The 26,041-nt window shown below is 42.8% G+C and overlaps 1 protein-coding gene across 1 annotated transcript in view; it reads left to right on the plus strand.

Annotated features, from left to right (window-relative positions):
* CEBPZ (CCAAT enhancer binding protein zeta) overlaps window positions 1–26,041 on the plus strand; it is a 33,222-nt gene that overhangs the window by 3,312 nt on the left and 3,869 nt on the right. The window contains exons 3-13 of the mRNA XM_006135223.5: window positions 1,204–1,435; window positions 6,067–6,241; window positions 6,589–6,674; window positions 7,253–7,306; window positions 11,376–11,478; window positions 11,621–11,689; window positions 18,739–18,805; window positions 20,726–20,820; window positions 22,469–22,529; window positions 23,617–23,816; window positions 24,878–24,961. Coding sequence (XP_006135285.3) covers window positions 1,204–1,435; window positions 6,067–6,241; window positions 6,589–6,674; window positions 7,253–7,306; window positions 11,376–11,478; window positions 11,621–11,689; window positions 18,739–18,805; window positions 20,726–20,820; window positions 22,469–22,529; window positions 23,617–23,816; window positions 24,878–24,961 — 1,226 coding nt within the window. The remainder of the gene's footprint in view (window positions 1–1,203; window positions 1,436–6,066; window positions 6,242–6,588; window positions 6,675–7,252; window positions 7,307–11,375; window positions 11,479–11,620; window positions 11,690–18,738; window positions 18,806–20,725; window positions 20,821–22,468; window positions 22,530–23,616; window positions 23,817–24,877; window positions 24,962–26,041) is intronic.

Here is a 26,041-nt window from a genome sequence, read left to right on the forward strand (position 1 = left end):
TTTACGACAGGGTACCTAAAAAGCACTAGCAAACTCAGTGCAAATTAAAAATTTCATACAATGCCTTGTTTATACAGCTCTATATACTATACCCTGAAATATATGAACTGGAATATGGTTACTTACATTTTATAATTATATGGCAAAAATGAGAAAGTAAGCAAGTTTTCAGTGTGCTGTGACACTTGTATTTTTGTCTGATTTTTTGTAAGCAAGTAGTTTTTAAGTGAAACTTGGTACGCAAGACAAATCAAATACCTGAAATGGGTACAGTAGTCTGAAAAGATTGAGAGCTATTAGATTAGATCATCCTAAAGGCTCTGCATTTTAAAACCATCCTTTTTGCTGTTAACTATTTGAAATTCCCTTCAAAACCTTTATATGCCATTCATCTTCCCTTTATTCTTCTTTGCGTAAAACATGCTGTTCGTGCAGTGTCTTACAGCCCTTGCTGACCTGAAAAATAAGACAGTGGAATTCTGATTTGAGGCCAGGTAGTGTGCTCAAGGGGGCTGATCGTTTTCTTTCCCACTTTTTGTTGTTTCTGTTCTTTGAAAGTGCAAGGAGATTACGTAACATTTTCTTTTGTAACATTTCAAACTCTAATCATGATGTTTTTGCTTTCTGTTGAGACTTGCCCTGTTTTTCTGTAACCTGACTATTCAGAAATGTTTTTCATGTTAAATATTGTATATAGAAATTCCAATAGTTGTCATAATTAACAATTCAGTATTTACTGTACTATTTTCTTACACTTTAGAACAGTCTCTCTCAAAGTGGTCCATGAAACCACTCTGAGAGACTTACTAACTGGCTCCTTCAGTGTGTTTACTCTACCGGCACCACAGTCTCGCAGCTCTCATTGGCTCCGGTTCGCCATTTGCAGCCCAGGGGAGCCGTGGGAAGTAGCATGGGCCAAGTTGCTTCCCACGGCTTTCCTTGACTGCAGATGAACCGAAGCCAATGAGAGCTGCCAGGCTCTGTGGCCATGGCACCAGTAAGTAAGTGCAGCCAGTTAGCAGGTTTCTCAAAGTGGTTTTGTGGACCACTTTGAGAAACACTGCTTTAGAATAAGAACTAACTACTTTTTTAGATACCAGTCTGTAATATGAAAAGGTAAATGTTAGCACACTAATGGTAATTATGCTATAGTATATAGATAAATAGAAACAAATGTTGTTGATAATCCTATGTTTTGCACAGGAAACTGCTGGATCCAGGATTAACAGCATGTTCAAAGCAGTCCATGTTTCTAAATCTTGTTTACAAGTCTGTGAAGGCAGATGTAGTGTTGCGACGGGTGAAGGCCTTTGTGAAAAGATTACTTCAAGTCACATCTGGACAAATGCCACCCTTCATTTGTGGAGCCCTGTACCTTGTGTCTGAGATTCTGAAAATAAAACCAGGATTACGGGTTCAACTGCAGGATCATGTGGTATAGTGTGACTTTTAACAACTTCTGTAATAGTGTGTTGGGTCTCCACTTACTAGCTTTGATAACACTAAAACCTTCCCATTCTGTTTCTCTTGACAAGTGATTCTTCTCCTTTTTGGATTTATTAAATGTATTCATGAACTTCTCACTAGGAGTAACTAGTAATAATTGAATTCCCTTCTGGTCTTTTCCTTGATATCCCCAAATAATTTAATATGTGGTAAAAAACTGCACAGAACAGATTTGTAATCTAGCAATGCCTAGACACTCTAGTCAAGAACAGGGGACCACTGTGTGCTAGGTGCTATGTACTCATCCTGCCTGAAAGAGTATTAACTAAATAAACATTTATTTGCATTTCACATATTTCTTTTTTCCCAACCCCTGTCCCTCCCAGTCCTCTGAACTTTACCTTTGTTGCTTGACTCAGCAGCAGGGCTGCTAAAATTTATTTTGTAATAGTACCAAACTTTTCATGAAAAGGTACCAAAACACACAAAAACGTACCAAATTTTAAACATCAATATATAAACCCTATAAAACATCTTAAACAGGAAAAAATACATTTAACTTACATTACATCTTGCTAAAACATCGAAATGGAGGAAATATGTTCAACTTACTTTATATTTTGTTAAAAGAGAACATTTTCGTCAACTGCTTCATTACTATACCATCTTTTTTGTTGCATTCTATCACAAAGCTCTTTTGGTGGATTCCATGTCATGCAGTTAATGTCTCAAAGTAAAGATTTAGATCTTATTAACGCATTTGAGGTGGACATTTTCAGAGATGCGCAATTTTTAAATTTAATGTTGAGTAAGGAGAAAACTCTTTCAGCAGCTGCTGAAGAGTGAGGCAATGAAAGAAGATTGATCATAAATTTTGACAACAGAGAGAAGCGATATTCGTCACCGCATTTTTCTTGAGATATGTTAAACCAAAAATTTTCAGGCATTTTTTCAGCATTAGGAGGTTGATCTTGCATTGTCAGCTCTCTGCATTCTTTATTTATTTGTTCATAATGTTCTTCATCGACTAGGTTAGAAAATTTCATAAATAGGTGGATAATTGATTTAGGCCTTCCCTCAATAACATTAGCTGGGTCCAACGCCTCAATCAACTCCAATTTTGCAAACAATTCACAAGATAAAAAGTGCTGAAACATCTGCTTTGTAAGGCAAACATAGAAATTTAAAACTTTTACTCGAAATTCTTGCAATTCTTTCTGGGAAATGTTTGTTGAATTATCCGGGTAAATGCTTTCTACAGTGGCACCACAATAAATGTCATCTATCCTGAGATATGTTGAAGGATCATTAATATTGATTTTACTTATATCATTAGGTTTCAAATTTTCTCGCTTGATGAAATTACAGAGAATCCCTTTAACACTTGTATTAATAGAATTCCTTAACATAAGAATTCTAAATATTTCTGCTTGATACTCCAAATTGAGCTTATTGATGTCAGGCAAAATGTAAGCTAAGAAAGCATAATACATTTTTGTAATGGGATTTTGTAATCCCTCTAGAATTCTTGAAGCCATAGGAATGCCATCTTCTAATGCAGCAGATGTAAAGAACAATAAAAGTGCAGGCCATTGTTCTAAAATTCTTTTCACCACTTGTTCAAGAGAAAGCCATTTTGTGCAGCTAATGTGGAGAATTTTTTGAGGATTGGTATTTGTAAATGTTTGAAATTCTTTAGATTCATTTAGGCGCTTAGGACTATTGCTTAAATATGAAAAAATATTTCTGGCTAACTTCTAAATAATGTGGCAGTGCAGTGCAGGCTTTAGAATCACACAAGTGCAATGAATGGCAAACACAAGGTTGTATGAAGATATGAGGATTTTTCTGTTTTAAGAGATGCTGGACTCCTCCTTTGCTTCCCATCATAACACTAGCATTTTTGCTGGTAAATCCTATAAGGTTTTCAAAGGGGATTACATTACTGTTAAAAAAACGCCTCTATGAAATTATAAATTCCAAGAGCAGTTGTGTCTTTAATTTCTAAAAGTGTTAGAAATTTGTCCACTGTTTTTTGAACTTCAGTATCATAATGTCGAGCTACCAGAACAAGTTGTTTGATAGAAGAAATGTCTGTTGTCTCATCAATAATAAGAGAAAATTTTGTCACCTTCAACTTAGATACTAGGTTACTGAAGTCATATTCACCAATCACATTAGAAAAAATGTATGTTCCTTTGGTTCTAGCACACTTGATATCCTTTCCTATTTTTGAATCTGGACAAATGTTTGCAACAAGGCCAGGCAAATGATCCAAAAGGGCTATAGGTAAATTGTGTTCTGCAATAAATCCACACAGTTTAAGCTCAGCAGCTGCTATCTGTGCTGAGTGAATAGAGGATGGATCAGGTTTCATAAAGTCAGTTACTTTTGAAGTTTGTTTTGTAGATTTTAGGTTTTTTTGATCCTTTTCTGTGTTTTCATGTCTTTCAATTTGACTTAAACTACCAGCAATTTTGCAATTGCATAATTTGCAGAAACCTTTACCTGAGTTGTATTTACTAACTACTAGCCAGCCAGAAAATTTTTCACGTGTCAACAATTTCGACGGCAATTTTCTCTCATAAGAAGTTGTACACTTTTGTTTCTTTTTCTTAGGAGTGTTATCCTTATTTTCATCAGTATCTGAACGAATATCCATATTTTTCTCTTCACTCATAATGGGTTCACAAAAAACAATGTGAAAACACAAAATGTTCACAAAGGACTTGTAAAAGTAAGCAAACAACGCCGAGTAACTGGAGCACAGCACTAATGCATCAGTGTAATTCAAACTGATGCCAGGGCGGCAGGGCCAGTGACGTGGCCACGTGAAGCGGAGGAATACATCACATGATTGCATCACATTACACAATACACACAGTCACAGTCTCCTCTCCCCCAGTCTTCATTTGCATAATAAACCGAAAAGATATTAATGAATCAGATGTAAGAAATGTTAACGTTTTAAAAATTAGCGTGGAACATAAAATTATAACTTAGAGGCTTCTGAGCAAAAATTTATAATATTAACACAAAATTCCTAAAATGTACCAAAACTATTGGGCGTCGTACCAAATGTACAACAGGAGGTAAATAGTACCAATTTTGTACAAACGTACCAACTTTTGCAGCCCTGCTCAGCAGTTCCCCTTCAGTTGGGCCTAGAATAGCCTTTCATGTGCCTTCTCTCCTTGAAATTTACTTTTTCCAGGAATATTTCCTACTTTTTTCTCCTTTCCGGTAATCTCTCTACATCTTTACATTTCTTGAACAATTTTTCCTTGATGTGTCGAGCCCTGCCTGGATACAACATTTGTATCGGCATCTGCATCCATATCCACAAAAATGAGCCATAGATATCTGCATCCATATCCATAGATGTGGATACCTGTGGCCATAAAGCAGATATTTGTATATTTGCATGGGCTCAATTGATGTGTGCTTGTCTTATCTAATTTAGGGCCCAGTTCTGCTTCCTTTGAAGTCAGTAGGATCTTGTTATTGACTATAATGGGCAAAAGATAACGCATTTTACTTGAAACTGTTGAAGGCAGGTATTTTGTCATTATTTTGTAAAACACTGTAAATTTTACTTAGTAATATTCCATTATCAGTATTTTTATTAGAAATAACTGATGTGGTTTGATCAGCATGTCAACCATTTAGTCTTCACAGTTCTTTTATCCACATTTTAGAGTAGATTATGCAAGCATATTTCATACTACTGTATTTGGGTAATAATTGAAAGCTCCCAATGAATTACAGTTTGCTGTGGAATTATTTTAAAGGTGATTTGCACTTATGTTGACAAAAATGAGGTAAAACAATGGTATATTTTGAATGTAATCTCTAAATATTGCAAGACTGGTGATTTGCAACCACCATGAAAGCCCGCTGGATCATGGAACTGTTCTCTTCTGCACTAGGGATTGGAGTGCAGAATCCTTTTGCCTTTTTTCCTGGTTGTGCCCGCAGCATTAAGCTGGCTCCATTCTTCTATGGGATTCTCTAATGTTTATGAAATGTAGGGGTGTACACTTAGAGATTTCCCTTGTGTCTGCTTATACTAGGAAAGTGATCTCTGATTCAGCCTCTGTTTGACTGGCAGTATGGAAAGGAGCCAATCCATTTTCAGTACCATGACAGAAAGTTACTAATGAAATGTAGCATGCTTAGTACAATGGTGTTGAAAAGAGTTTTGTCTTCAACAACCATACTATTTTCAAAATCAGCAGAGAGGAAGTCAGAGACAAGACGTTTAACAGTGGGGTGTTTTTCCTAGGCCCAAGATGTTCAGAGTCAACAATACAGTGCTTCAAATAATGTGATAAGAGTAAACTCAGTTATACACGCACTCACAACTCAAGGGCTCCTCTTACCACTGTTTGAAATATTAATAGATTCTGAGGGCCAGAAAAGACCTGATACATCACTCAGGTTATAGAGTTTCACACAGTAACTCTTTCATAATATCCAATAATGTAAATATCTTTGACACTGAACATACTTAGTATTTTAGCTGGTCACTATTAATTATTTAATCTTGTGAAACAGAATTCATAACCTTATTACTACTATATAGAAAGGAAAGAATTAATTCAAAAATGTTTTACCTAGGAGTCTGAAGAAGAAGAACACTTTCATGACCTAGAAGAAACTGATGAGGATGAGGAAAAGTTCATAGATGCAGACTCAGAAATGGAGGTAGAAAGAAAGAGCACACTGGAAAGTTCTCTCAAGGCAGATGATACAAATTCAGCAGCCTCCTGGGTGCATCATCAGAACATGGGAGGTAACTCAACTAGAAAATATAAGTCCTATTCAGTGAGGCTATTCTCTTCTGGTACATTGATCATAACTCTTAGTGGAAAAAAATGAAACAATAAGTTAAAACATTACTTGTAAAAAATCTCTATATTGGAGTCTGACCCAAACAGATCAAGCTTCAGTTAGAAGTTCTCTTTTCTTAGAAAAACAAGTAGTAGTCCTGTGGCACCTTAGAAACTAACACACACACAAAACTCATGAGCTTTTTTACCCATGAAAGCTCTTGCCTGCTTCTGTGATTCGTTTTGTTCCCATTTATGTTTATACACATGCATGTTTGGAGAAGCTTAAAAATGTTTGTGCTTGTTTCAGGTGGAAAGAATTCAAGTTATGATCCATTTCACCGAAATCCATTATTCTGTGGTGCTGAAAGCACAAGTCTTTGGGAATTAAAAAAGGTAAAGTGTTTTTATGACTTTAATTGATTTTTATGCTGAGGCCCATGTCATCAAGAAAACAATTATAGGCTCATCTTTGCTCAAACTCCCTTTTGTTATTGCATTTTAAGAAATTATAATTGGGTGAAGTTATACTGGATTAAAGTATATCAGTTATTCATCTTTAATTTACTTAGATTATATGTCATGTTGATAATTATGTGGGGTGTGTGTGTTTGGGATTGCAACCTTTAGATTTGAGAACAGATTTTTCCCATCCGCTTACATTTGCACAATTTTTTATACTAAATAAGGTGTAGTACATGCAATTATTATAAGCTTTAATCTCTATTTTGCATTGCTTTCTTCAGCTGTTTCCAGGCAGCACAAATCAGACTTGCTTTAATTCAAAGTGGCTATGATTTGTGTAGCAAATAGCTGAACAAACTTCTAGATTCTTACAGTGGGGCTAGTCCAAGATTTTGCTAAGAGATGCATAATGCTGTAGCAATAATCAGTTGGGGGAAGCTTTTGTTTTCTAATTGTACACATCTTTTAAGCAGAAATGTGTGTATATATACTTTTTTTTCTTTTTTAAGCTTTCTGAACACTTTCATCCATCTGTGGCTCTTTTTGCAAAAACTATCCTAGCGGTAAGTAATTTACCATTCAATAGCATGACATTTCAATTTATAGTGGCATTACAAAGACTGGTGAATCATAAGTATAAAATTTAATGGAATAAGTAGAATCCCAACAGTTTGTGGCTTACTGGATCTAAACTTGGTAGCAGGGCTATCTGATCTCTGGGGTGTAAAAATGATTGAGCTCTGCAGATATAGCTAGAAATAGTGTTTCATGGATTTAAATATTTGAACCTGAATGAAAATGCTTAGGAGAAGCCTAAATGAATGGCTTTTTCTTCACCAGATCATATCTCCACACAGAGTAGGCATAGCCAGCTGAGGTTTCACAGATCCAGCACCATATCGTCCATTGTTTACACTGACATTTGTCTGATGTGATTCCATAAACTTTGGGCAGATTGGTAGGTGTCTGACCACCTTATTGGGTTTCCGTGGATTTGGCTGCAGATGGAGGATGAATTTACTTTTTTCAAAATGTCATGGGGCCTTTTTCTGCCATACAGGATTCATTGCTATTTTTTAGTTGCCTAAATTTGAATTGATCTCTCAGGGTTTGTCTACACTACAGCACTAATTCGAACTAACTTAATTCAAACTAAGCTAATTCGAACTAGTGCATCTAGACCTAAAAACTAGTTCGAATTAGCATTTTGCTAGTTCAAACTAGTATGTCCACATTGAGTAGACCCTGAACCAAGGTTAAGGGTGGCCGGAAGCAGTGCCGGCAGGGCATCAGATTAGGACTTAGAGCGTGGAGCTGGTGTCTCAGGCTAGCCGAGGGCTGTGCTTAAAGGGACCCGACTTCCACCCCGGACAGACAGTTCTCAGGGGTTCCCCGCTTGCAAAGCAGTCCTGGCTTGGAGTGCCCTGAGTGCCCACACTTGGCACATCACAGCACTCGGCCATCAGTCCGGCTGCACTTGCCGCAGGTTGCCATCTGGGGGGGGGAGGGGGGGTTCAATCGGGGGGCTGCAGGAGAGCTTCCACCCCGAGGAGCCCGCATTGCTACCCCAGTCCTCCCCACTGGGGGCTCGTACCCCATTCCTCCCTCACCTCCTTCCACTTACTCCTCCCTATCCCCCCTTCCTGATGTACAAAATAAAGGACACGTGTGTTCAAAAATAGAAACTCTCTTTATTGAACAAAACTCAGGGAGACTGGGAAAAGGAGGTGGGAGAGGGGAAGAGAGAGGGTGGGAGAGGGGAGGGCAACTAAAATGATCAGGGGTTTGGAACAGGTCCCATATGAAGAGAGGCTAAAGAGACTGGGATTTTTCAGCTTAGAAAAGAGGAGACCGAGGGGGGATATGATAGAGGTCTATAAAAGCACGAGTGGTATGGAGAGGGTGCATAAAGAAAAGTTCTTCATTAGTTCCCATAATAGAAGGACTAGAGGACACCAAATGAAATGAATGGGTAGCAGGCTTCAAACTAATAACAGAAAGTTCTTCTTCACAAAGCAAATAGTCAACCTGTGGAACTCCTTGCTGCAGGAGGCTGTGAAGGCTAGAACTAGAACAGAGAAGTTAGAGAAAGTCATGGAGGTTGGGTCCATGGAGTGGTATTAGCCGGGGGTAGAAATGGTGTCCCTGGCCTCTGTTTGTGGAAGGCTGGAGATAGATGGCACGAGACAAATGGCTTGGTCATTGTCTTTGGTCCATCCCCTCTAGGGTCCCTAGTGTTGGCCGCTGTTGGCAGACAGGCTACTGGGCTAGATGGACCTTTGGTCTGACCCAGTATGGCCATTCTAAGCTCAGGGTCGGGGGTCTCACTGGACCACCCTGATTTTCATGCAAACCTGCTCCTGGGTGGCCAGGCTGGCAGCTATCCTGCCCTAGATGGCCACTTTCCTGTGCCTAGTGTGGAGGTCGTGGATGAGGTCCACGATCTCCGCACTAGACCAGGTGGGCGCCCGCCTCTTGCTGACCTGGGCAGGCTCCCGGGAGCCGCCAGCCTGGTTTCGGGAAGAGGCGGAGGGCTGGGTGGCAGCGGGTGGCTGGTTTGTGCCGTGCCAGGTGCAGGGTCTGTTGGCTGGATGCTGGCAGGCTTGCACCTGGCACAGGCACTGTAGCCAGACCGTGTCCCTTTAAGGGCTCCGGGGCCGGGAGAGGGGCAGATGAGTTTCCCTGGTGATGCCCAGAGTGGCCACCAGGGCAAGCTGGGGAGGGCTAGCCTCCCACTAGTTCGAATTAAGTGGCTACACAGCCCTTAATTCGAACTGCTTAATTCGAACTAGGCGTCACTCCTCGTAGAATGAGGTTTACCTAGTTCGAATTAAGCGCTCCGCTAGTTCGAATTAAGTTCGAACTAGCGGTTTGCCTGTGTAGCGCCTATGAAAGTTAATTTGAACTAACGTGTGTTAGTTCGAATTAACTTTGTAGTGTAGACATACCCTCTGATATTTAACCTGCTTGGTACTGGCATACAGACACTTCAAACATGAGGGCTTCTTCTATTTGTTTTGGTAAATTGTGGAATCTTACTTTACTTTCATGGAGAGTCAGTGTTCACTTGGTTTTAAAAAGATGCCTCCGTGTGCTCATACTATAAGAATCCCATTTCTCTAAACTTCAGCTTCAAATCCCTACATAGTACTACAACTGCTCTTACATCTTGACTTTTTTGAGGTGCATTTTTATTATGGGTCTTTTTAGGTACATTTGTCTACTTACCACTTCTGCATAGTCTGCATAAGAGTGATGATCCCTCCTCCAGACTCTTCCAGTTTTCTCTATTCCTGCTTTCTGTTAATATCCTGCAGCCTGTGCCACTGCACTTCTAGGCAGTGGCTCAGGCAGCAGGATCCTATTTAAATGGCTCACGGCTCCCAGTTGTGGTATTACTTCAGCAGGGGCCAGAGCCACAAGTCCTTTAAATTACTTTGATTTAAGGGCTTACAGCTCCCAGCCCCACTGTTGCTGCATTGCCTGCTGCCACCTGGGGTCACTGTGGCTATTTAAAGGGCTCCCAGTTGCAGCGCTGCCCCAGCCGGGACTGGAGCTGAGAGTCCTTTAAATAGCCACAGCAACCCATGAGAGTGCCAGGCAACGCAGTAGTGACAGGGATGGGAGCCACGAGCCTTTTGCTGTCTTTTTAATTCAAAGCCTCTAGCCCTAGACAGCAAATCTCCAGTCCTGTGCTTTCTGCCCAAGCCCCGCCTCTTCCAGCTCATGGGTGGAGCTGGCCCATGACCACATACCAAAAAGTCATTAAGTGGCTCCCCTGTGAAACTTATTGCCCACCCGATCTAAGACATGTGGTGAGGGATGCCAAATAAATGCACGTCATATCTACTGACTATAGAAGAGATGAGAAATGTCCATGTAAATCAGTATTTGAATAATATTAATGTGCTTTTTATTTTTGAGTGCTTGTCACAAAAGCTAGGTCTACACTACAGGGTTTTTGCGCAAAAACCTGTGGAGCGTCCACACTTCAAAAGAAAATCTACAGTCAGTCGACAGAACAGAGGGCTTTTTGCGGTGTAGGTATACCTCCTACGAGGCATAACTCCTTTTTGTGCAAGAACTCTTGCACAAAAAGGTGTGTGTGGACGCTCAACAGGCTCTTTTTGCACAAGAAACCCCTATCAGAAAAAGCACAGCTTCTCTGATGGCCATTCTGTGCATGGCCATCAGAACTTCTTGCGCAAGAGCATCCATGCAGTGTGGGAGCTCTTGCACAAAAGTGCATTATGGTGTTTGATGCTGTGCAAAAGTGTATTTTAAAAAAAATATTCTGACTTTGTTTTGACTGTAGGATAGTTAACTAGTGCTGAGCATAGATTGTATTTATTGCGATATATGCATCTTCTTATCTAAAGGACTTTAAAGTTTGTAATTGATCAAGAGCTTCAAAGTTTACCTCATAAACCGTAATGAGACTATTAAGGAACCTGAAAAGAAATGTATTACCTTACAGGTTCATGTAATTAGATAGCCTCTAATTCAATTTAATATTGTATTTTTTGTTTTTTAGTATACAAGTTTTAATGCTAGATCATTATGTAATTTGAGTTTATTTCTTGTGTAGTTTCAGATTAAAACCTTGATGGTTTTTGGCTTTGTTTCTTCCAGGGTGATTACATTCAGTATGCAGGTGACCCTCTTCAGGATTTCACGCTAATGAGATTTTTGGATCGCTTTGTATACCGAAATCCCAAAGTTCATAAAGGCAAAGGTGGGAACCTTTCTATACATTATAGGACTTGATCTTTACTATACATTATAGGACTTGATCTTTATTGTTGATATATGTAGTAGTAATTGGAAAATGTGAAACACATTTCTAGTACGTTTGATTGATTTATGTTCTACCATAGAGAACACCAGCAGCGTGGTAATGCAGCCAAAGAAGAAACAGTTAATGAATGATGTGCGTAGCCTTGCTGGTGAGTGGAAACATTTCCAATTGAAAGATTATGATGGCTAGGGGATAATAATGTTCATTGTGGTGTACGTAATGCAGTAAATGTCTTTTGTGCATGGTTATTGCCTTCAGTGTATATATGTCTGTACCTCATGCTATGAATATTATTCCTGTTTCATCAAGAAAATAATAACGAAGAGGAAATTGTTCTCCAGCGGCAAGTAAATGATATGTGATGCTTGCTTTTCAATCCAGGCCTCTTACACAGGAATATGAATGAAATGTTCACAGCTCAAAATTCAGGGCCATTAGACCATCTTATCAGCAGGGGGTACACATCTACCAGATAGAGGCATAATGATCACAACTGTCTCAATTATCCTTTTTTTTTAATCTGTTAATAAGAAAATCTTGTAGCCTTTGCTTCTGCACATTTGGTTCAACAGATTTCCTGGTGCACCTTTTTATTTAAATCTTTTTTTGATGCTTGTAGTTCACTCGCTGTCAATGTCTTTATAGCGAAGTAGTGTCTTTTCCTCAGGCAGCCAGTGAGCCGTTGCCCAGTGGTTAGCCACCATACAGAGAAATGCATGCTAGCCCAGAAAGGGATAGAACTAGGGAAACAGCAGATCTTAGTGTCCCTGAAGCCCGAGAGAAATCTAGTTTTGTATTTCATTTGTTTAGAGATGTTACTCCAATAAGAGAATCTGGGGAGAAAAACAGTCACATAGCTCATGGAAAAAAGATGGAAAATAGCAGAATAATTGACTTTCTGACAGGGAAGCTATAAGAGCAGTCATAAGCCCCTCCTTCTCTGCGTGCTGCATTGTTTCAGGCACCTTAAGCAGCTGGTGGAGAGGTAAATCACTGCAGTGAGGCACAGTTGGGGATGCCCTGGTAAGTGCCAGGTCAGACCCCACCCCTGTGAAACTGGTCTCCCTCCTCCCATTGAGCACCCCCCCCGCCCCTCCAAACACCCAGAATCTCCTACACAGTCCCCTGCACTGGCTTCTTCCCAGGGATGGAAATACCCTGGCCAAGTGGCTCCCACCCAGTGCTGGGCTCAGCTGCAAGTCCTGGTTGGGGTAGGGATAGGGGAGGAGTGTACTTCCCCTACATAGAGCGGTCAGGACTGGTTCAGACCCACCCCCAGAAACTTTTCCTGGCTCTGCACACACAAACACACACACACACACCCCATTCTGCCCCAATCACTCCTCAGCTGTAGGGGGAATAATCAATACAGGAAGTTGCTCCCCCATTCATCCAACCCCTATGCATCCACACCTGCTTCTACCATTGCTACTTCCAAACCCATTTTGCTAAGCTCCATCCCCACACACCCAGACTCTGCCAGCCGCTGAGCCCTAACCGCCTTCACCAGCATCCCACTGCAAAGTTCCATTGAACCTGCACCCCCAGTAAAGTAAGTCCCGGTGCATCCTGACGCCCCTGCACTTGGACCCCTTGCTGAGCTGCCTGCACCCAAATTGCTCCATCCAAAACCCTTTCACCCCACAGCTAGAGCACTCCACACTTGGATCCTGCCAGGCTGAGCCTGCCCACCCACACCTGGTACGTCTGGCACAGAGTGGCAAGACTCTGAGGTGTTTGTTGGGCAGGCCTCACTCTAGTGCTAGGTCAGGGTCAGGTGTAACCTTTCTGCTGAGTCTGTCCTGGGGTAGGTGGGATCTAAAGGGTGATCTCCCACCTCTGCAGGCAGTGGCCTGTGCTCCCCATTGCCATGCTAGCACCTCTACATCTATTTATTGACCAACTTAAAAATTGCAGAATTTTTAACAGTTGTGTATAGAATTTTTATTGGAACAGAATTGCCTCAGGAGTACCTTCTGTTTCCACTGCTGACAGCATCCTTCTATGTACTGTTCCAAGAAATGTCCTTCTGTTCACTTTACCATTTAGAACAAAAGACACAAGTGTCTTGCCTCTCGTCTGTGTCTGGTACAAAAGCACTTGATGTCATCCGCCATTCTGGAGAACCCTACCTGCTTCATTCATCCTCTCTGTACTGTATCTACCTCATGTTTGCTGTCCACTTGGCTCTGATACGCTGTCCTTCAGCAACTGCTCTATGTGCTGTTTTACATCCAGTTTGTGTACGATGGGTGGGATAGGGCCACAATCTCTGAGATGTTAGGATGTTGTTTCAAATTCGCTTGTGAATTACTAATAACTTCAGAACTGTCATGGTGCTCCCATCCCAGTAGGAAGATGGGGTTAGGATATAGATCAGAATTAAGGTTGTTTGGAATGAAATGAGGTTGTATACACTAGAGCAGGGGATGGCAACCTATGGCACGCGAGCCTCCCCACTGGATCCCACTATAAAGAGATGTCCCAGTTGAAACTGCCATTGCTTCTCGTGCAGTGCAGCAGTCTTCTCTCCCCTCCATGTAGGCTGCTCCATTGGAGCTTTTCCGGCCAATCTGCCATCTACTTCCCCACCGCTGCGTGGCCCCCTCCCTCTCCCTGCAGGAGTGCCTCTGGTACATGGGGCCCCCAGTCCAGCCATGCCACCACCACCTCCTCCAGGCCTGCCGGGGAGGGGGAGCGGGTGGGTCCAGAGGACCTGGTGGAGCAGATCCTGGACCTCCACGCCTTGCAGCTGCTGCTTCAACCCCCGTAAGGGCCGTGTGGAGCCCGGCTGGTGTGCTGCCAGGCAGGGTGCGCTCAGGCTTGGCAGGTGTGCTCCGTGTGCTGCCACTCTCTCCCCCCACACCTCCCCACCCTGCTGGGGGAGCAGCAGCTAGCCAGGTCTGGTGGGGAAGGTCAGGGTTTCTTATCCGCCCCCGCCTCGCAGCACTGGGATCCCTGCTGTGGAGGGGTGGGCTGAGCTCCTTCTCCCTTCCCTTCCCTCCCCGCTGGGGGAATGGCAATGCACAGTCCAGAGGCTTTCCCCACTGTAAGGGGGCATGAAGCCAGGTAAACATCCCCCTTCATGCCCAGACCCCCACACCTCAATCCCCCTCACTCCCCTCATCAAGACCCCGCATCTCCAGTTTGCTCTGACACCCTCCTTTGCTCCTGCACCCTCTCTCCTGGACAGACACCCTGACCTCCAGCCTGTTCCTGCACCCTCCCTTGCTCCTGTACCTCCCCCTGGCTGGACACCTACTCCCACCCTGCTCCTGCACCCTTCCTTACTCCAGCTTCCTCTCCCTGGTCAGACACCCTAGTCCCTGCCTGCTTCTGCACCCTACCTCCCCCCAGGCCTCGCAGCCTCTCCCCCTTCTGCACTCTGCCTCCTACCCAGATCCTGCACCCTATCCCACACACTGAGCCCCTCATTTTTGTCCCCACCCCAGAGACTAAAGGGGATCCATAAAATCCACTAACTCCAGAATCCCAGAAAAGTATATCTGGCCTATAGAAAACCCTAAATCTTAGTCCTCCCTGTCCCTTCCCCTCAAGTGCCAAAGAAGTGAGGTGTCTCAGTTGGGGGCCACATCAGTGAGGGTTGGGGGGTTTTGAGGAGTTTTTTTCTTCTCACTTGAGTGTTCCCAGACTGATTTTTTCAGTGGGTCAGTGGCCCCTAACCCAGAAAAGGTTCCCCACCCCTGCCATAAATAAAGAAAACATTGAAACCTTTTGTGTTGGACATAAATTAATATTTTACTTTATTTAAAATGAAGTTTGATAAACGAACATGAGAAAGTTAAAACGCTTCATCTGTTTAATAATTTAAACTAAACTATTCTCCCTAGTTTCAGCTGGTGCAGAAAATATGGTCACCATATCCAGTCTACCCCTGCCCCTCCCTCTCTTGGCATGCAGATCCGTAAATAGAAGTGGATATGTTAAATCTTGACACACCACTTCTGAAAGGTTGCTGACCCTTTCACTAGAGAGAGTGTATAAAGTATAAAAGTTGGTGCTGGATCTCTAGTTTCAATTCATATTCCTGTTCCCATGTTATCATATAACCACATTTATTCTGCCTAAGTGACTTAAGGTGACTTAACCCTCCTAGAGCAGATTATATAATGATTTTAATCACATTAATATGTGTCCATAAGAGTATTCATTACTGTGTAAAGTTTCTAATCTGCAACTATTGTTAGGATTAACCAGCACCTTTGTCAATATTATGTGGCTAAGATTCTTCTAGAAATATGCTATCTTTTGTCTGGCCCTGCTCCTTTCTGTGCCTATGGGCGGGGCTTGGCAGCAGGAATGGATAGTAATAGAATGAGGAGGGAAAGGGATTATTGTAGTTAATTCTTACATCCTCTCTGTAGCTAATTTAATGTGTAACAAGAAGGAAATCCTTGGGCTACAGCTTAGACTTCCCCTCCTCTCCCCCAAAAGAAATAAATCACCTACTCCTTTGCTGATGAAGATGGTTGCTATGTCTTTTGCAGAAGGCTTTTTGTAACATTTTTTGACTGTTATGCTTTTAGTTCTGTCCTCTTTGAAGTGCTGCAGGCAGCACGACATAGTATCTGTATTTAGCAGGGGTTCTCAAACTTGTGACACTGCAACCCCCCTCTCAGTTGCTCGCGACCCCTCTGGTGGTTGGGACCCACACTTTGAGAAACGCTGGTATACAGAATAGTCCACGTTAGGGATTTGAAATCCTGTTTAAAATGTTAACCAGTTAAACTATATGTTTAACTGATTAACCAGCCTGTTGCCCTGCTGAAGTGCACTACAGGCAGGGGGCTGCTGGAGCAACCCACAGTGTAGTGGGCCAAGCCTGGGCTGGAGAGCCCTCCCACCCGCAGTGCTGTGGGCAGCTCCGGCCAGGTTGGGCAGGGCCTGACATGCCGCAGGTGGCATGGCTGCTCTGTCTAGGCTGAGTTCCAGTTATCAGTTACCCCAGTAAGCAGGGCTCAACAGTTTAGGTAATCTACTCACCACAGGCGAGTAGATTATAGCCCGGCATGGTGCCGCAGCGCGATCAGCGCATGCGCAGTGTGGTGAACCGCACAGCTGGCGAGCAGGCCTCGCCGCAGCTTGGCGAGCCCTGCCAATAAGCATGCCGGTAAGGTAATGCTTACAGGGTAACCGGTTACCCCTTACTTCCCTAGTCTATGTATATTTAATAGCACAAGGTTTCTGTGGCAGTATAAACGTGATCAGGAATTTTTATCTAGAAATCATTCAAATGGATTATTCATTTTATTTCACTAATAAAGATGCAGACTGAGCATTTTATAAACAGTCCGTTTATGCACTTCAGAAAGCCTTACTTCATAAAAATGTACTATACAAAATATGTCAGGGCTTCATATTTGTTATTGCTGTTTTACCAAGAGGATTTAGAGTAAAGAGCAGTTGCAATTTGGCTCCCATTGAGAAGCACAGCTAATCAAAATTGCAGTGAGGCCACTCTAGCAACTTGAAAACTTTTTGTTGGTGAGCAATTAATTGACATGGGGTCTGCTGTATTCTTTTTCCCTTTGAATCACTGATTATCTGAAACTCATTTCCATCACCTACTTTCATCTGAAACAGTCATCCCCTCTCACTTCACTACTGAGGCCATGTGTTGGCTTAAGATGCTGTGACATTTCTCTCTCCCAGAGGGAGCAGGCAGTTAGTTTTCTGTGTGCGATGAAATGAGACATGGCTCTCTGTGCTTTCTTTTGAATGTTTGTGGGGTGGGGGTTGTGTGACACGAGGAAATGAGGTGCTTGTCACCATTGGTCTTCTTCCTAATCTGGTCACAACCATCTTTTTGCCATCTCTGGTGGAGGGGACTCTAGTGCCCTGTGTGAGTGTACCTTGGGGAAGAGTGAGATTGCAGATACAGTAAAACTCCGATGGTCCGGCACCATCAGGAACCCGGAAGTGCTCCGGGCAGCCGGACCATTGGAGCTGCTCTGACCCCAGCTTCCCTGATTCAGCCGCTGCTAAAACTGACCAGCGGCTGAATTGAGGAAGCCGGGGGCAGAGCAGCTGGAGTGCTGCCAGGTAGGTCCCGTAGCGCTGCCCCTCGGGGCTGTGGGACCAACCCGGCAGCACCCCAGCTGTCCCCGATTCAGCCGCTGCTGAAACTGACCAGCGGCTGACTCCAGGAAGCCTGAGGCAAAGCTGGTCTGCCCTGGCTTTCTGGAGTCAGCCGCTGATCAGTATCTGCAGCGGCTGACTTGGGGACACCTGAGGCAGAGAAGCTGGGGTGCTGCCGGGTTGCTCCAGTAGCGCCAAGGAGCGGCACTGCCGGACCAACCTGGCAGCACCCCAGCTGCTCTGCCCCAGGCATCCCCAAGAGCAGCTGTGGTCCTGCCGGGTTGGTCTCGCCGCACCAAGGGTCGGTGCTACTGGACCAACCCGGCAGCACCCCAGCTGCTCTGCTGCAGGTGTCCCCGATTCAGCCGCTGCTGAAACTGACCAGCAGCGGCTGAATCAGGGACGCCTGGGGCAGAACCGGACTATCGGAAGGGGGGGCTATGAGGGGTCTGGGGTGGCATCCCCCCCACACCACCCCAGACCCTTCATAGCCCCCCCTTCCGATAGTCCAGCGTATTTGATAATCCGGCACCCCCTGGGTTTAAAGGTGCCGGATTATCGGAAGTTTACTGTGCTTACCCTTCTGTCCCCAAAGTGCTGGGCTTTGGAAGTGGTAGGATGAGTCAGTCCTGCCTGGCCCATGCTGCTTTTTCCGTACCCAAGAAGATGGTGAAGAGCTTTTGGTCATAGAAGGAGGGCGAAAAGGGTCATTCTTGTGGTGGAAGAAGTACAGAGCCAATAGGGCTGCAAAATCTACCCCAACTCCAAACTTTTTCTTTCTTTATATACATATTAGGTTATTACTAACCCTAACTAACATATAAAATGAGGATCCAGGGGCTAGTTAGCACTAATTGCTTTGAACTGTGGTGGGACGGAATGCTGGCACACAATCTGCCATTTTAAATAGTATATATTTTCAAGTTCTTATTTTAAGAAAATGAGAACAAATCATATTTCAGAAATTTAGTTTGGTAACAGATTTTCTGTGGAGTTTTCATAACAAAACATACATGTTATAGAATGATGTTCAACTTCCTATAAAATCTTGCCCCTTTTGTGCAGCAAAGCAAAGTCAGTTCTGTTATTTTTTTTCAGTCAACAGTAAGGAATTCCTTGCCCAAGATGAAACTAAAATCCCAGTGGATGAAGTGTTTTTCCACAGGTAATGAAATATTTATACATACTCTTAACAATCTTTGTTTCTGAAATATAATTATTTAGAAAAACAATTAGAATTTGTAAATTTGTCCTGATACTTGAGTGATTTATGTAATGAAATGATGGAACTTTCCTTGCTCTGTGTGGAATACTGAAAGTTGTGAAAAATTTTAGAAGGGAGTGAGTGCTGTGATATTATCTGAAAATTTTAAGGAAAACTATTAAAAATTAGCCTGCTCCTATCAATGCTTAGTTGACTTAATAAGCACTGGCTGGTCACGAATAACCTGTGTAGTATAATACCTAGGCACAACAGGTTGATCCCGTTTACAAATGTGTGACTGATAATAACTTAGCTTATTAAAGTGGAACAATTTTTTAAAATCTACCTTGTAGCTGTTTATGGTGTGTGTTTATTTTTTGTTTCTCACCAAATTTTTCTGTTTCATTTGCAAGTTATCATGCTCACAATGCCACTGTTTGAATTACTGGCATTGAATAAGGAATGTCTCAAGAAAAAAGAAAAACTGCATTGGATTTTTTTTTTTAATTCATAGAATCTTTTCCAGTGGTCTCAGGTTTTGCAAGCAGTTGTTTTTCCTAATTGGAAATTTGGGCTAAACTTGGCAGAGTGCCTTTATTGATAAATCTCTATTCCAAACTATTCATGTAAATGCAAACTTGCGCAGTTTTCAATGATAATAGCTTTTTGTAGAGGGGATATAGATAGTAAAGAGATACCAACTTAAAAAATAACATTTCCACCTAAAAAGTATTATTTATTGTTATAACACCTATGATTATTATCATTTTAATATTAGTGTTTGCTTCTTCTGTTTACTTTATGTACCTTTGCACTTTACTTTATGCAGCGTTCAGTGTAATAAAAATCAGAGTTTCTCCCTGTACCTAATCACTTTTCCTTCTTATTTGTGTGGATTTTTCAAGCTGCAATGAAGGAGAGGAAAATATTTTAAAAAATAGATAAATTAAACTAAATCCACAAAAACTGGCAGAAAAAATTGGGTAAAGAGTATAGTATTGAAACTACTTTTAAACTCTTCCCCAGTAAAATGAAATGCAAGTTGACAATTATTTATTTAATCACACACATCATATATGTATTGTCCTTGTCATTTAAAAAATATTCACAGTGATCAAAAAAGTTTTTGAAACCTCCTAATCAGGCATTTTTACCTTTTTAAATAAATAAATAAATAAATAAATGAACTACAGGTTAGACCTCCCTGGTCCAGCATCATTGGGACCTGACGAGTCCTGAATGAGAGAATTTGCTGGACATGGGAAAGTCTCCTGCCTCCAGCTCCCAAGCTCATCACCCTGCTGGCAGGCTGCCCCAGCAGGCAAACCTGCTTTGCCTCCCCCCCAACCTGGCTGGGCTTCTTGCCCAGCTGCTGGTTGTAACTCCAAAATCTGTGACTCTCTGGTTCGGATGCTCCTGAAGCAGAGAGCGAAGCCTAAGGGCAGGAGGGCCAGCTGGGTGGGATGTCAGAGTTGGTAGCCTGGCTGGGGACAGTGCAGGACCGGGGCTCTGACCCCTTAGGGGTTGCCACAGGGACTCTGAACCCACACTTCTGGGAGCTGCTGCAGGCCCTCAGTGGGCTCTCCTGCCCTTAAAATCCCGGGCTCTCTGGTCCAGGAGCAACCGTGGTCCTCCCGGACCACAGATGTTGCCAGACTAGAGTGTGCCGCATTTTGGAGGTTCAACCTGTATGAATCTTTGAATTGCAATCTGTATTAGAAACCATTAACTGATACTTAAGTGGTAACTGACAGAATTTCTATACAATGTGGGTAATCCATGTTGTGGCTTTGTTAAAATCATGTTGTGGCTTTGTTAAAATCATTGTGCCAAAAGACTACATCATTAGTAATGTGCGTGAGAACTTTTTTAATATTTCAGATTTTATAAAAAACTTGAGAGAGAGAAACGAAAACGTCCAGTGGATGAAGAGAGCGTGGAAGATGTAGACGATGAAGAATTTGAAAGAATGCTGGGTAAGGCTGTATTTTTCATAGTCATAAAGCACTTGCAGTGCTTAATCCATCAGGGAACAGACTGTGCCCTCCCTGTGGCCTGCCCCACCAAGACTCTAAGGCAGGCTCTCTTCCTGCTGCAGTCTGAGGCTGTTGAAAATATCTGACAGCTCCCTCTAGGCACTGCGCCTTCCTAGCGGGGAGGGAGACTTCACGTGCTGCCCCTGTCCAAAGGCCAGTCATCACAGCTATCGTGTGGGGGCATGGGCAGTATGCAAAACCTCCCTCCACCCCCCAACCAGGGGTGTGCAATGCAGAGTGGTGCATGGAAGGAGCCTCCAGCCTTTTTGAGCAGCCTGGGATTGTGGAAGGCAGGGAGCCTGCCTCTGGGTCCCTGTTGGGCTGCTAGTCAGGAGCTGCCTAAGGTAAGCGCCTCCTGGCCAGAGCTGCCTTCTGGCACCTCACGCTCCGCAACTCCCTACCCAAGGTCACCACCCAAACTCCCTGCACACACCTCTACCCCACCCCAGGTCACAACTGCCTCCCAGACCTTTCACCCGCCTACACTTCTCCCCCAGGTCAAAATCCACTCTTGCACCCCAATCCCCTGCCCCAGGTCATAAACCCCTCCTTCACCCAAACTCCCGCTCAGCCCCTATACACCACGGGTGGGGAACCTTTTTTGGGTCAGGGGTCACTAACCCACAGAAAAATCAGTTGGGGGCTGCACACAAGTAAGAAAAATAACTCAACCCCCCCCCCCCCCACTGATGTAGCCTATCACTGAGGAGAAAGATACTCCCCACATACCTCTTCTACACCAGAGCCTGGGAGGGGTTCAGTCTAGTACATTTTGTGTGCTCCAGCCCCATGGTGTGGCAGCAGGGGGCTGGAGCACCAGCACTGGCTCCCCAATGCTGGGTGGGGAGGCCCTGAGCCTTGGTGGCCAGATTCAGTCAAGCTGGGGGTCGCATCCAGCCCCCAGACCTGAGGTTCCTTATCCCTGCTTTCCTCTCTTTCATCCCAATACCCTATCCCAATCTCCCTTCTGCACCCAACTTTCATCCCAGACTGTGCACCCGCTCCATAGAAAAGTGTGGCCCTTGACCACTTACCAAAAACTTGGGGTGCCCCCCCAGGTCAATTATTATTGCCCACCTGTGGTGTATAGTGAGGGCTCTGTAATGTGATCATGCATACCCTGTATTCTGCCTGCCTTGATTTTGAGTGTCAAGATCAGACTCTGAATCATAGGAGACTATTTTCTCATGTGAGGTGGGGGAAGAATTTGTGCATTTCTTTGCACGCTAGCCAAAAAATAAACATGAATTTTAAGCACTTTTTAAACACAAATGTTTTCTTCGGGGCAAAGGAGTTATCTTTCAAAACCTTTCCTAGGCTTTTGTTTTTGCATTATGAAATGCCTTGTGAATCAATGTGTCTGTTAAATTGTTTGTAAGCTAATTGAGCAGTTTTCCACAGATGTAAACTCTACTGGGATTCTTCTTTGATGAGTCAATAAATGTAAACAATGTGTGCTTGAGAAAATGGATGACTTCAAAATAATTATAATAAATTTGCCAAGAGTAGACTAATTAATAACTTTGAAATGTTTCGCTGGGCTTTGTGTTGCAATAACAGAAAATTGTCCATTTTTTCCCCCTTTCAGACTCATTTGAAAGTGATGGTTACTTTGATGCTGTTAGCAAGGATGATCTTGATTTTGCTGGGTAAGTTTTTTGATTCTACTTTCTGTACTCACTTAGTGCCACTCCCAACAGATTATCACTATACATGGATGGACAGAACTTTTTAAAGAAAGTCAATCCTACTCACTATCATTGTGCAGAAGGTGTCACTGTGTTGCTTTTTGTCATCCAATTCCCCTTGGATTGAGTATGCTGATGCTATGGCACATGCAATTTGGCCCAGAAAGCATGAGAATGGGACACTTTTTGTGCCATAGAATGATCCAGCAAGCAAGTCAGTATATTGGTATATTGTCGCTGGTTACGTGGTCAGGAAATCCTAGTGAGTGTAAACATGAATTGGAATGACACATTTACAAAAAGTGGGATTTTGATCCCATAATAGAAGTCCACAGTTTCTAATAACTCACTGGCTCCATCAATGACTGAAAGTGCAACTTTATTTGAAATGTAGTTCTAAAATTGACTAAAGGAATTGAAAATGTAGCTTAAATTTATAGTAAACTTTGACAAATTTTGATTCAGTTCTTGTTTCCTCTGTCTTCTTACATCCTCCTTACCCCATTATCCCCCTCACCCAAAAACAAACAAAAACCCCAAACCCAACCCCCCCCCCCCAAAAAAAAACAGCCTTTGTAGTGTTTCAGGATGTGTCAGATCCCTTCCTTTATTTCAATAAAGTCCTGTACTAGGTTAAATCCTCATTTCTCAATTAAATAGGGTCTGCTAAGGATTCTGGGGGTGTCATTGAAAGTAGCTCAAAAGTCTCCTGTGGAAAAGGATTTCTGAAAATGAATTGGGCCCATTAGGACAAGTAACACTTATGATGACAAGTCTAGCTGTTGCCCTCCCCCCCCAAAAAAATAGCATTTAATCACAGGACACTCTTTAGACCTTTCAAAGTAGGTGTGTCTCTAGCAGTATTCCTTGTGTTAAATTCAGTTAGATACATTTTTAGTATTCTGTAAGTGCCAGTTCAACATTGGCTTATTTTTAAAATTCTTTATAATTATATTTAACTTCTTAGTACAGTGCTATAAAAATGGATGTCATTTGTAGATCTCTAAGGAGGTTGAAAGCATTGAATAATTGGCACTATGTATTTTAGTAATATGAAAAATAAGTCCAAGAGTGGTAAGAAAAGCCAAGGAGATGAGGAAGTCAGTGATGACTTGGAAGATTCTGATGATGAATTCAATGAGATGGACGATGAAGAAGTCTCCCTGGGAAGTATGGATGAAGAGCTTGGAGATGATATTGACGAAGAGGGAGGTGCATTTATGGATGTATCAGATGATAACAGTCTAGGTAAAGTAACAATCAGGATTCAGGATTGAAACATAAAATGACAGCAATATCAATGCTTTAAGACTTGGCTGCATAGACTAGATGTTTATATCCATTAAATTAGAGGCCTGACTTTCCAAGGTGCTGAGCTACCAGTAGTTTCCACTGAAGTCACTCTTTGTTCAAAAGCTCCTATTGAGGGGAGAGAGAGCAGGTACTCATTGCCTCTGAAAATAGCTTGGTGGAATAATTTTTAATTTCAACATGTAAAAATGGGGGGGGGGGAAGCTTAAAGTGATCAATATTACCAACTAAAAGACTTACCCAGTGTTGCTTGAGTCTGGGGGCAGTGCCGCTTGCCTGGTGGCTTATCCCCAGAGCTGGCCTGGGATGGAGGGGGTGGAGGGGAGGGAGGATGCACAAGCCAACCTCCAGTTTCTCCCTGGGACATGTTTCTTGCCAGGGCTGGCCTGGGACAACCAGGGGTTGCATGGCTTGGTTCGCAGCTGCTCCCAGGGGTCAGACCAGGGTGGCAGGGGCTTCATGGTGGCTGGTAGCTCCCCAGGGCTGGAGTGCTTACTGCTCCCCCCATGGTCATTCGTCAGTATAACTGGCTCTATGACATTCCTTCCTTTCTGTTTGATGGGGGGGAACCACTTTTCCTGCACGTCGTTGTCCTGGCACAACCAAACCCTGACCTGGCTTTAAGCTATGAGAAGAGGAAGCTGCAAACCAAATTTGTGGGTCCTGAGTCTTACTATATAGGAGTTCTTTAACAAATGGACTCTGATGGCCAGAACACAGAGGTACAAACTCTCTATATTGTAGATATCTTCCATGCTGTGGTGCTAGGCAAAAGAGACATTTAAAGCTGGCATGAAAAACCTGGCATTTCCCAAGATCTGTGAGTTTAAATTAAACATGAGTGTATTTCCATTATGGTTTTAATGTTTAAGGGCAAGCTCAAAGAATAATGGGGCAAATGTCTTAAATGGATGAGCTAGTCATTGCGGTTAGTATGTTTTAAGTATATTGTATATTGTGAAAATTATAGTGACTAATTTGCTTTTCTTTGATAATAGATGTAAACAACAAAAATCAGGCCAAATCTGCCAGTAAAAAGGGCAAGAGAAAAAAAAATATTGATTTTGCTGGATCATTTGAAGGTAAGAAAATATTTGCATTTAAAGTTTGAGAGAATACCAATATACACCAGTGGAGATGGGGAGAGTGGTAGAGTGTTTTCTGGTGTAGCATGTTAGCAAATTGATCTTTTGCCTACGAAAACATGAGTTCAAATTCCATTTTAATGAAAATTAGTTTCTCACCCATACACCCATTGCAAATCCAGTCAGTCTGGTACAACTGAATAGTATTGAATTGATTTAGCAGATTGCATTGTATCTGCATACATGCAGCACAAGTTTGTCTTATTGGCCTCCCTATATAGTAGTCTGGATTTGTTTAGAAAAGGTAAATCCATGAATGCCTCACATTTTTCTAGAGCTGTGGCATGCTGCTGGTAATGAAAACAAAACTAATTACAAATGCAAACTCACTCAAATTTGATATATATTGAGTTTGATTTGGAAATTGAGTGGGTGAATTCAACAGGTATGGTGGCTTTTTTCCTCACTTCCTTTAAAAAATAGCAAGTTCCTACAGCATCAAATAGCTGTGTGCTGTTGCATTTTATCTAATAATCAGACTGATGCTTGTGTGACTGACCCAGGGCAGCTGGTACAATAGTTTGGTGGCGGGTAGATATACCAGGAACCACTCCAGCCAATTAAGGCCTGATAGGTTACTTTAAAAAATTTCCCCTCAGGTAAGTGTGTGTGTTGGGGGGGGGGGGGGCGCGGGCGCGGGCGGGAGGAGAGGAGGAAGTGTGTTGCTGAGAGCTAAGAACTGAGAAAGGAAAGTATATTTAAGCTGAAGTAGGAAAGATTCATCCAGGTACCATGGAGAAGGTACTAGAGGAGCTTTTGGGGAGGTGGCCTAGGGAAAAGGCTGCTGTATTGGGACTAGAGGAAAAACCCCATCAGTTGCCACAACATAGGGTTGCTGGGCTGGAACCTGTAGTAGTGGGCTGGCCTGGGATCCCCCCAAACCTCTCCACAACATTAACAAGTCTGCTTCTGGAAAGGGAGATCAGGATTACAGAGGGGTTTTACTCCAGTACTTCAATGTAGCTTACTGAGTCACTCATCATTGGCTGTGACCTTGACCTCTTAAAAAAAGGTAAA

This window comes from Pelodiscus sinensis, chromosome 3, assembly GCF_052426305.1.
Source record: "Pelodiscus sinensis isolate ZL-2025 chromosome 3, ASM5242630v1, whole genome shotgun sequence".
NCBI classification, from domain to species: Eukaryota; Metazoa; Chordata; order Testudines; family Trionychidae; genus Pelodiscus; species Pelodiscus sinensis.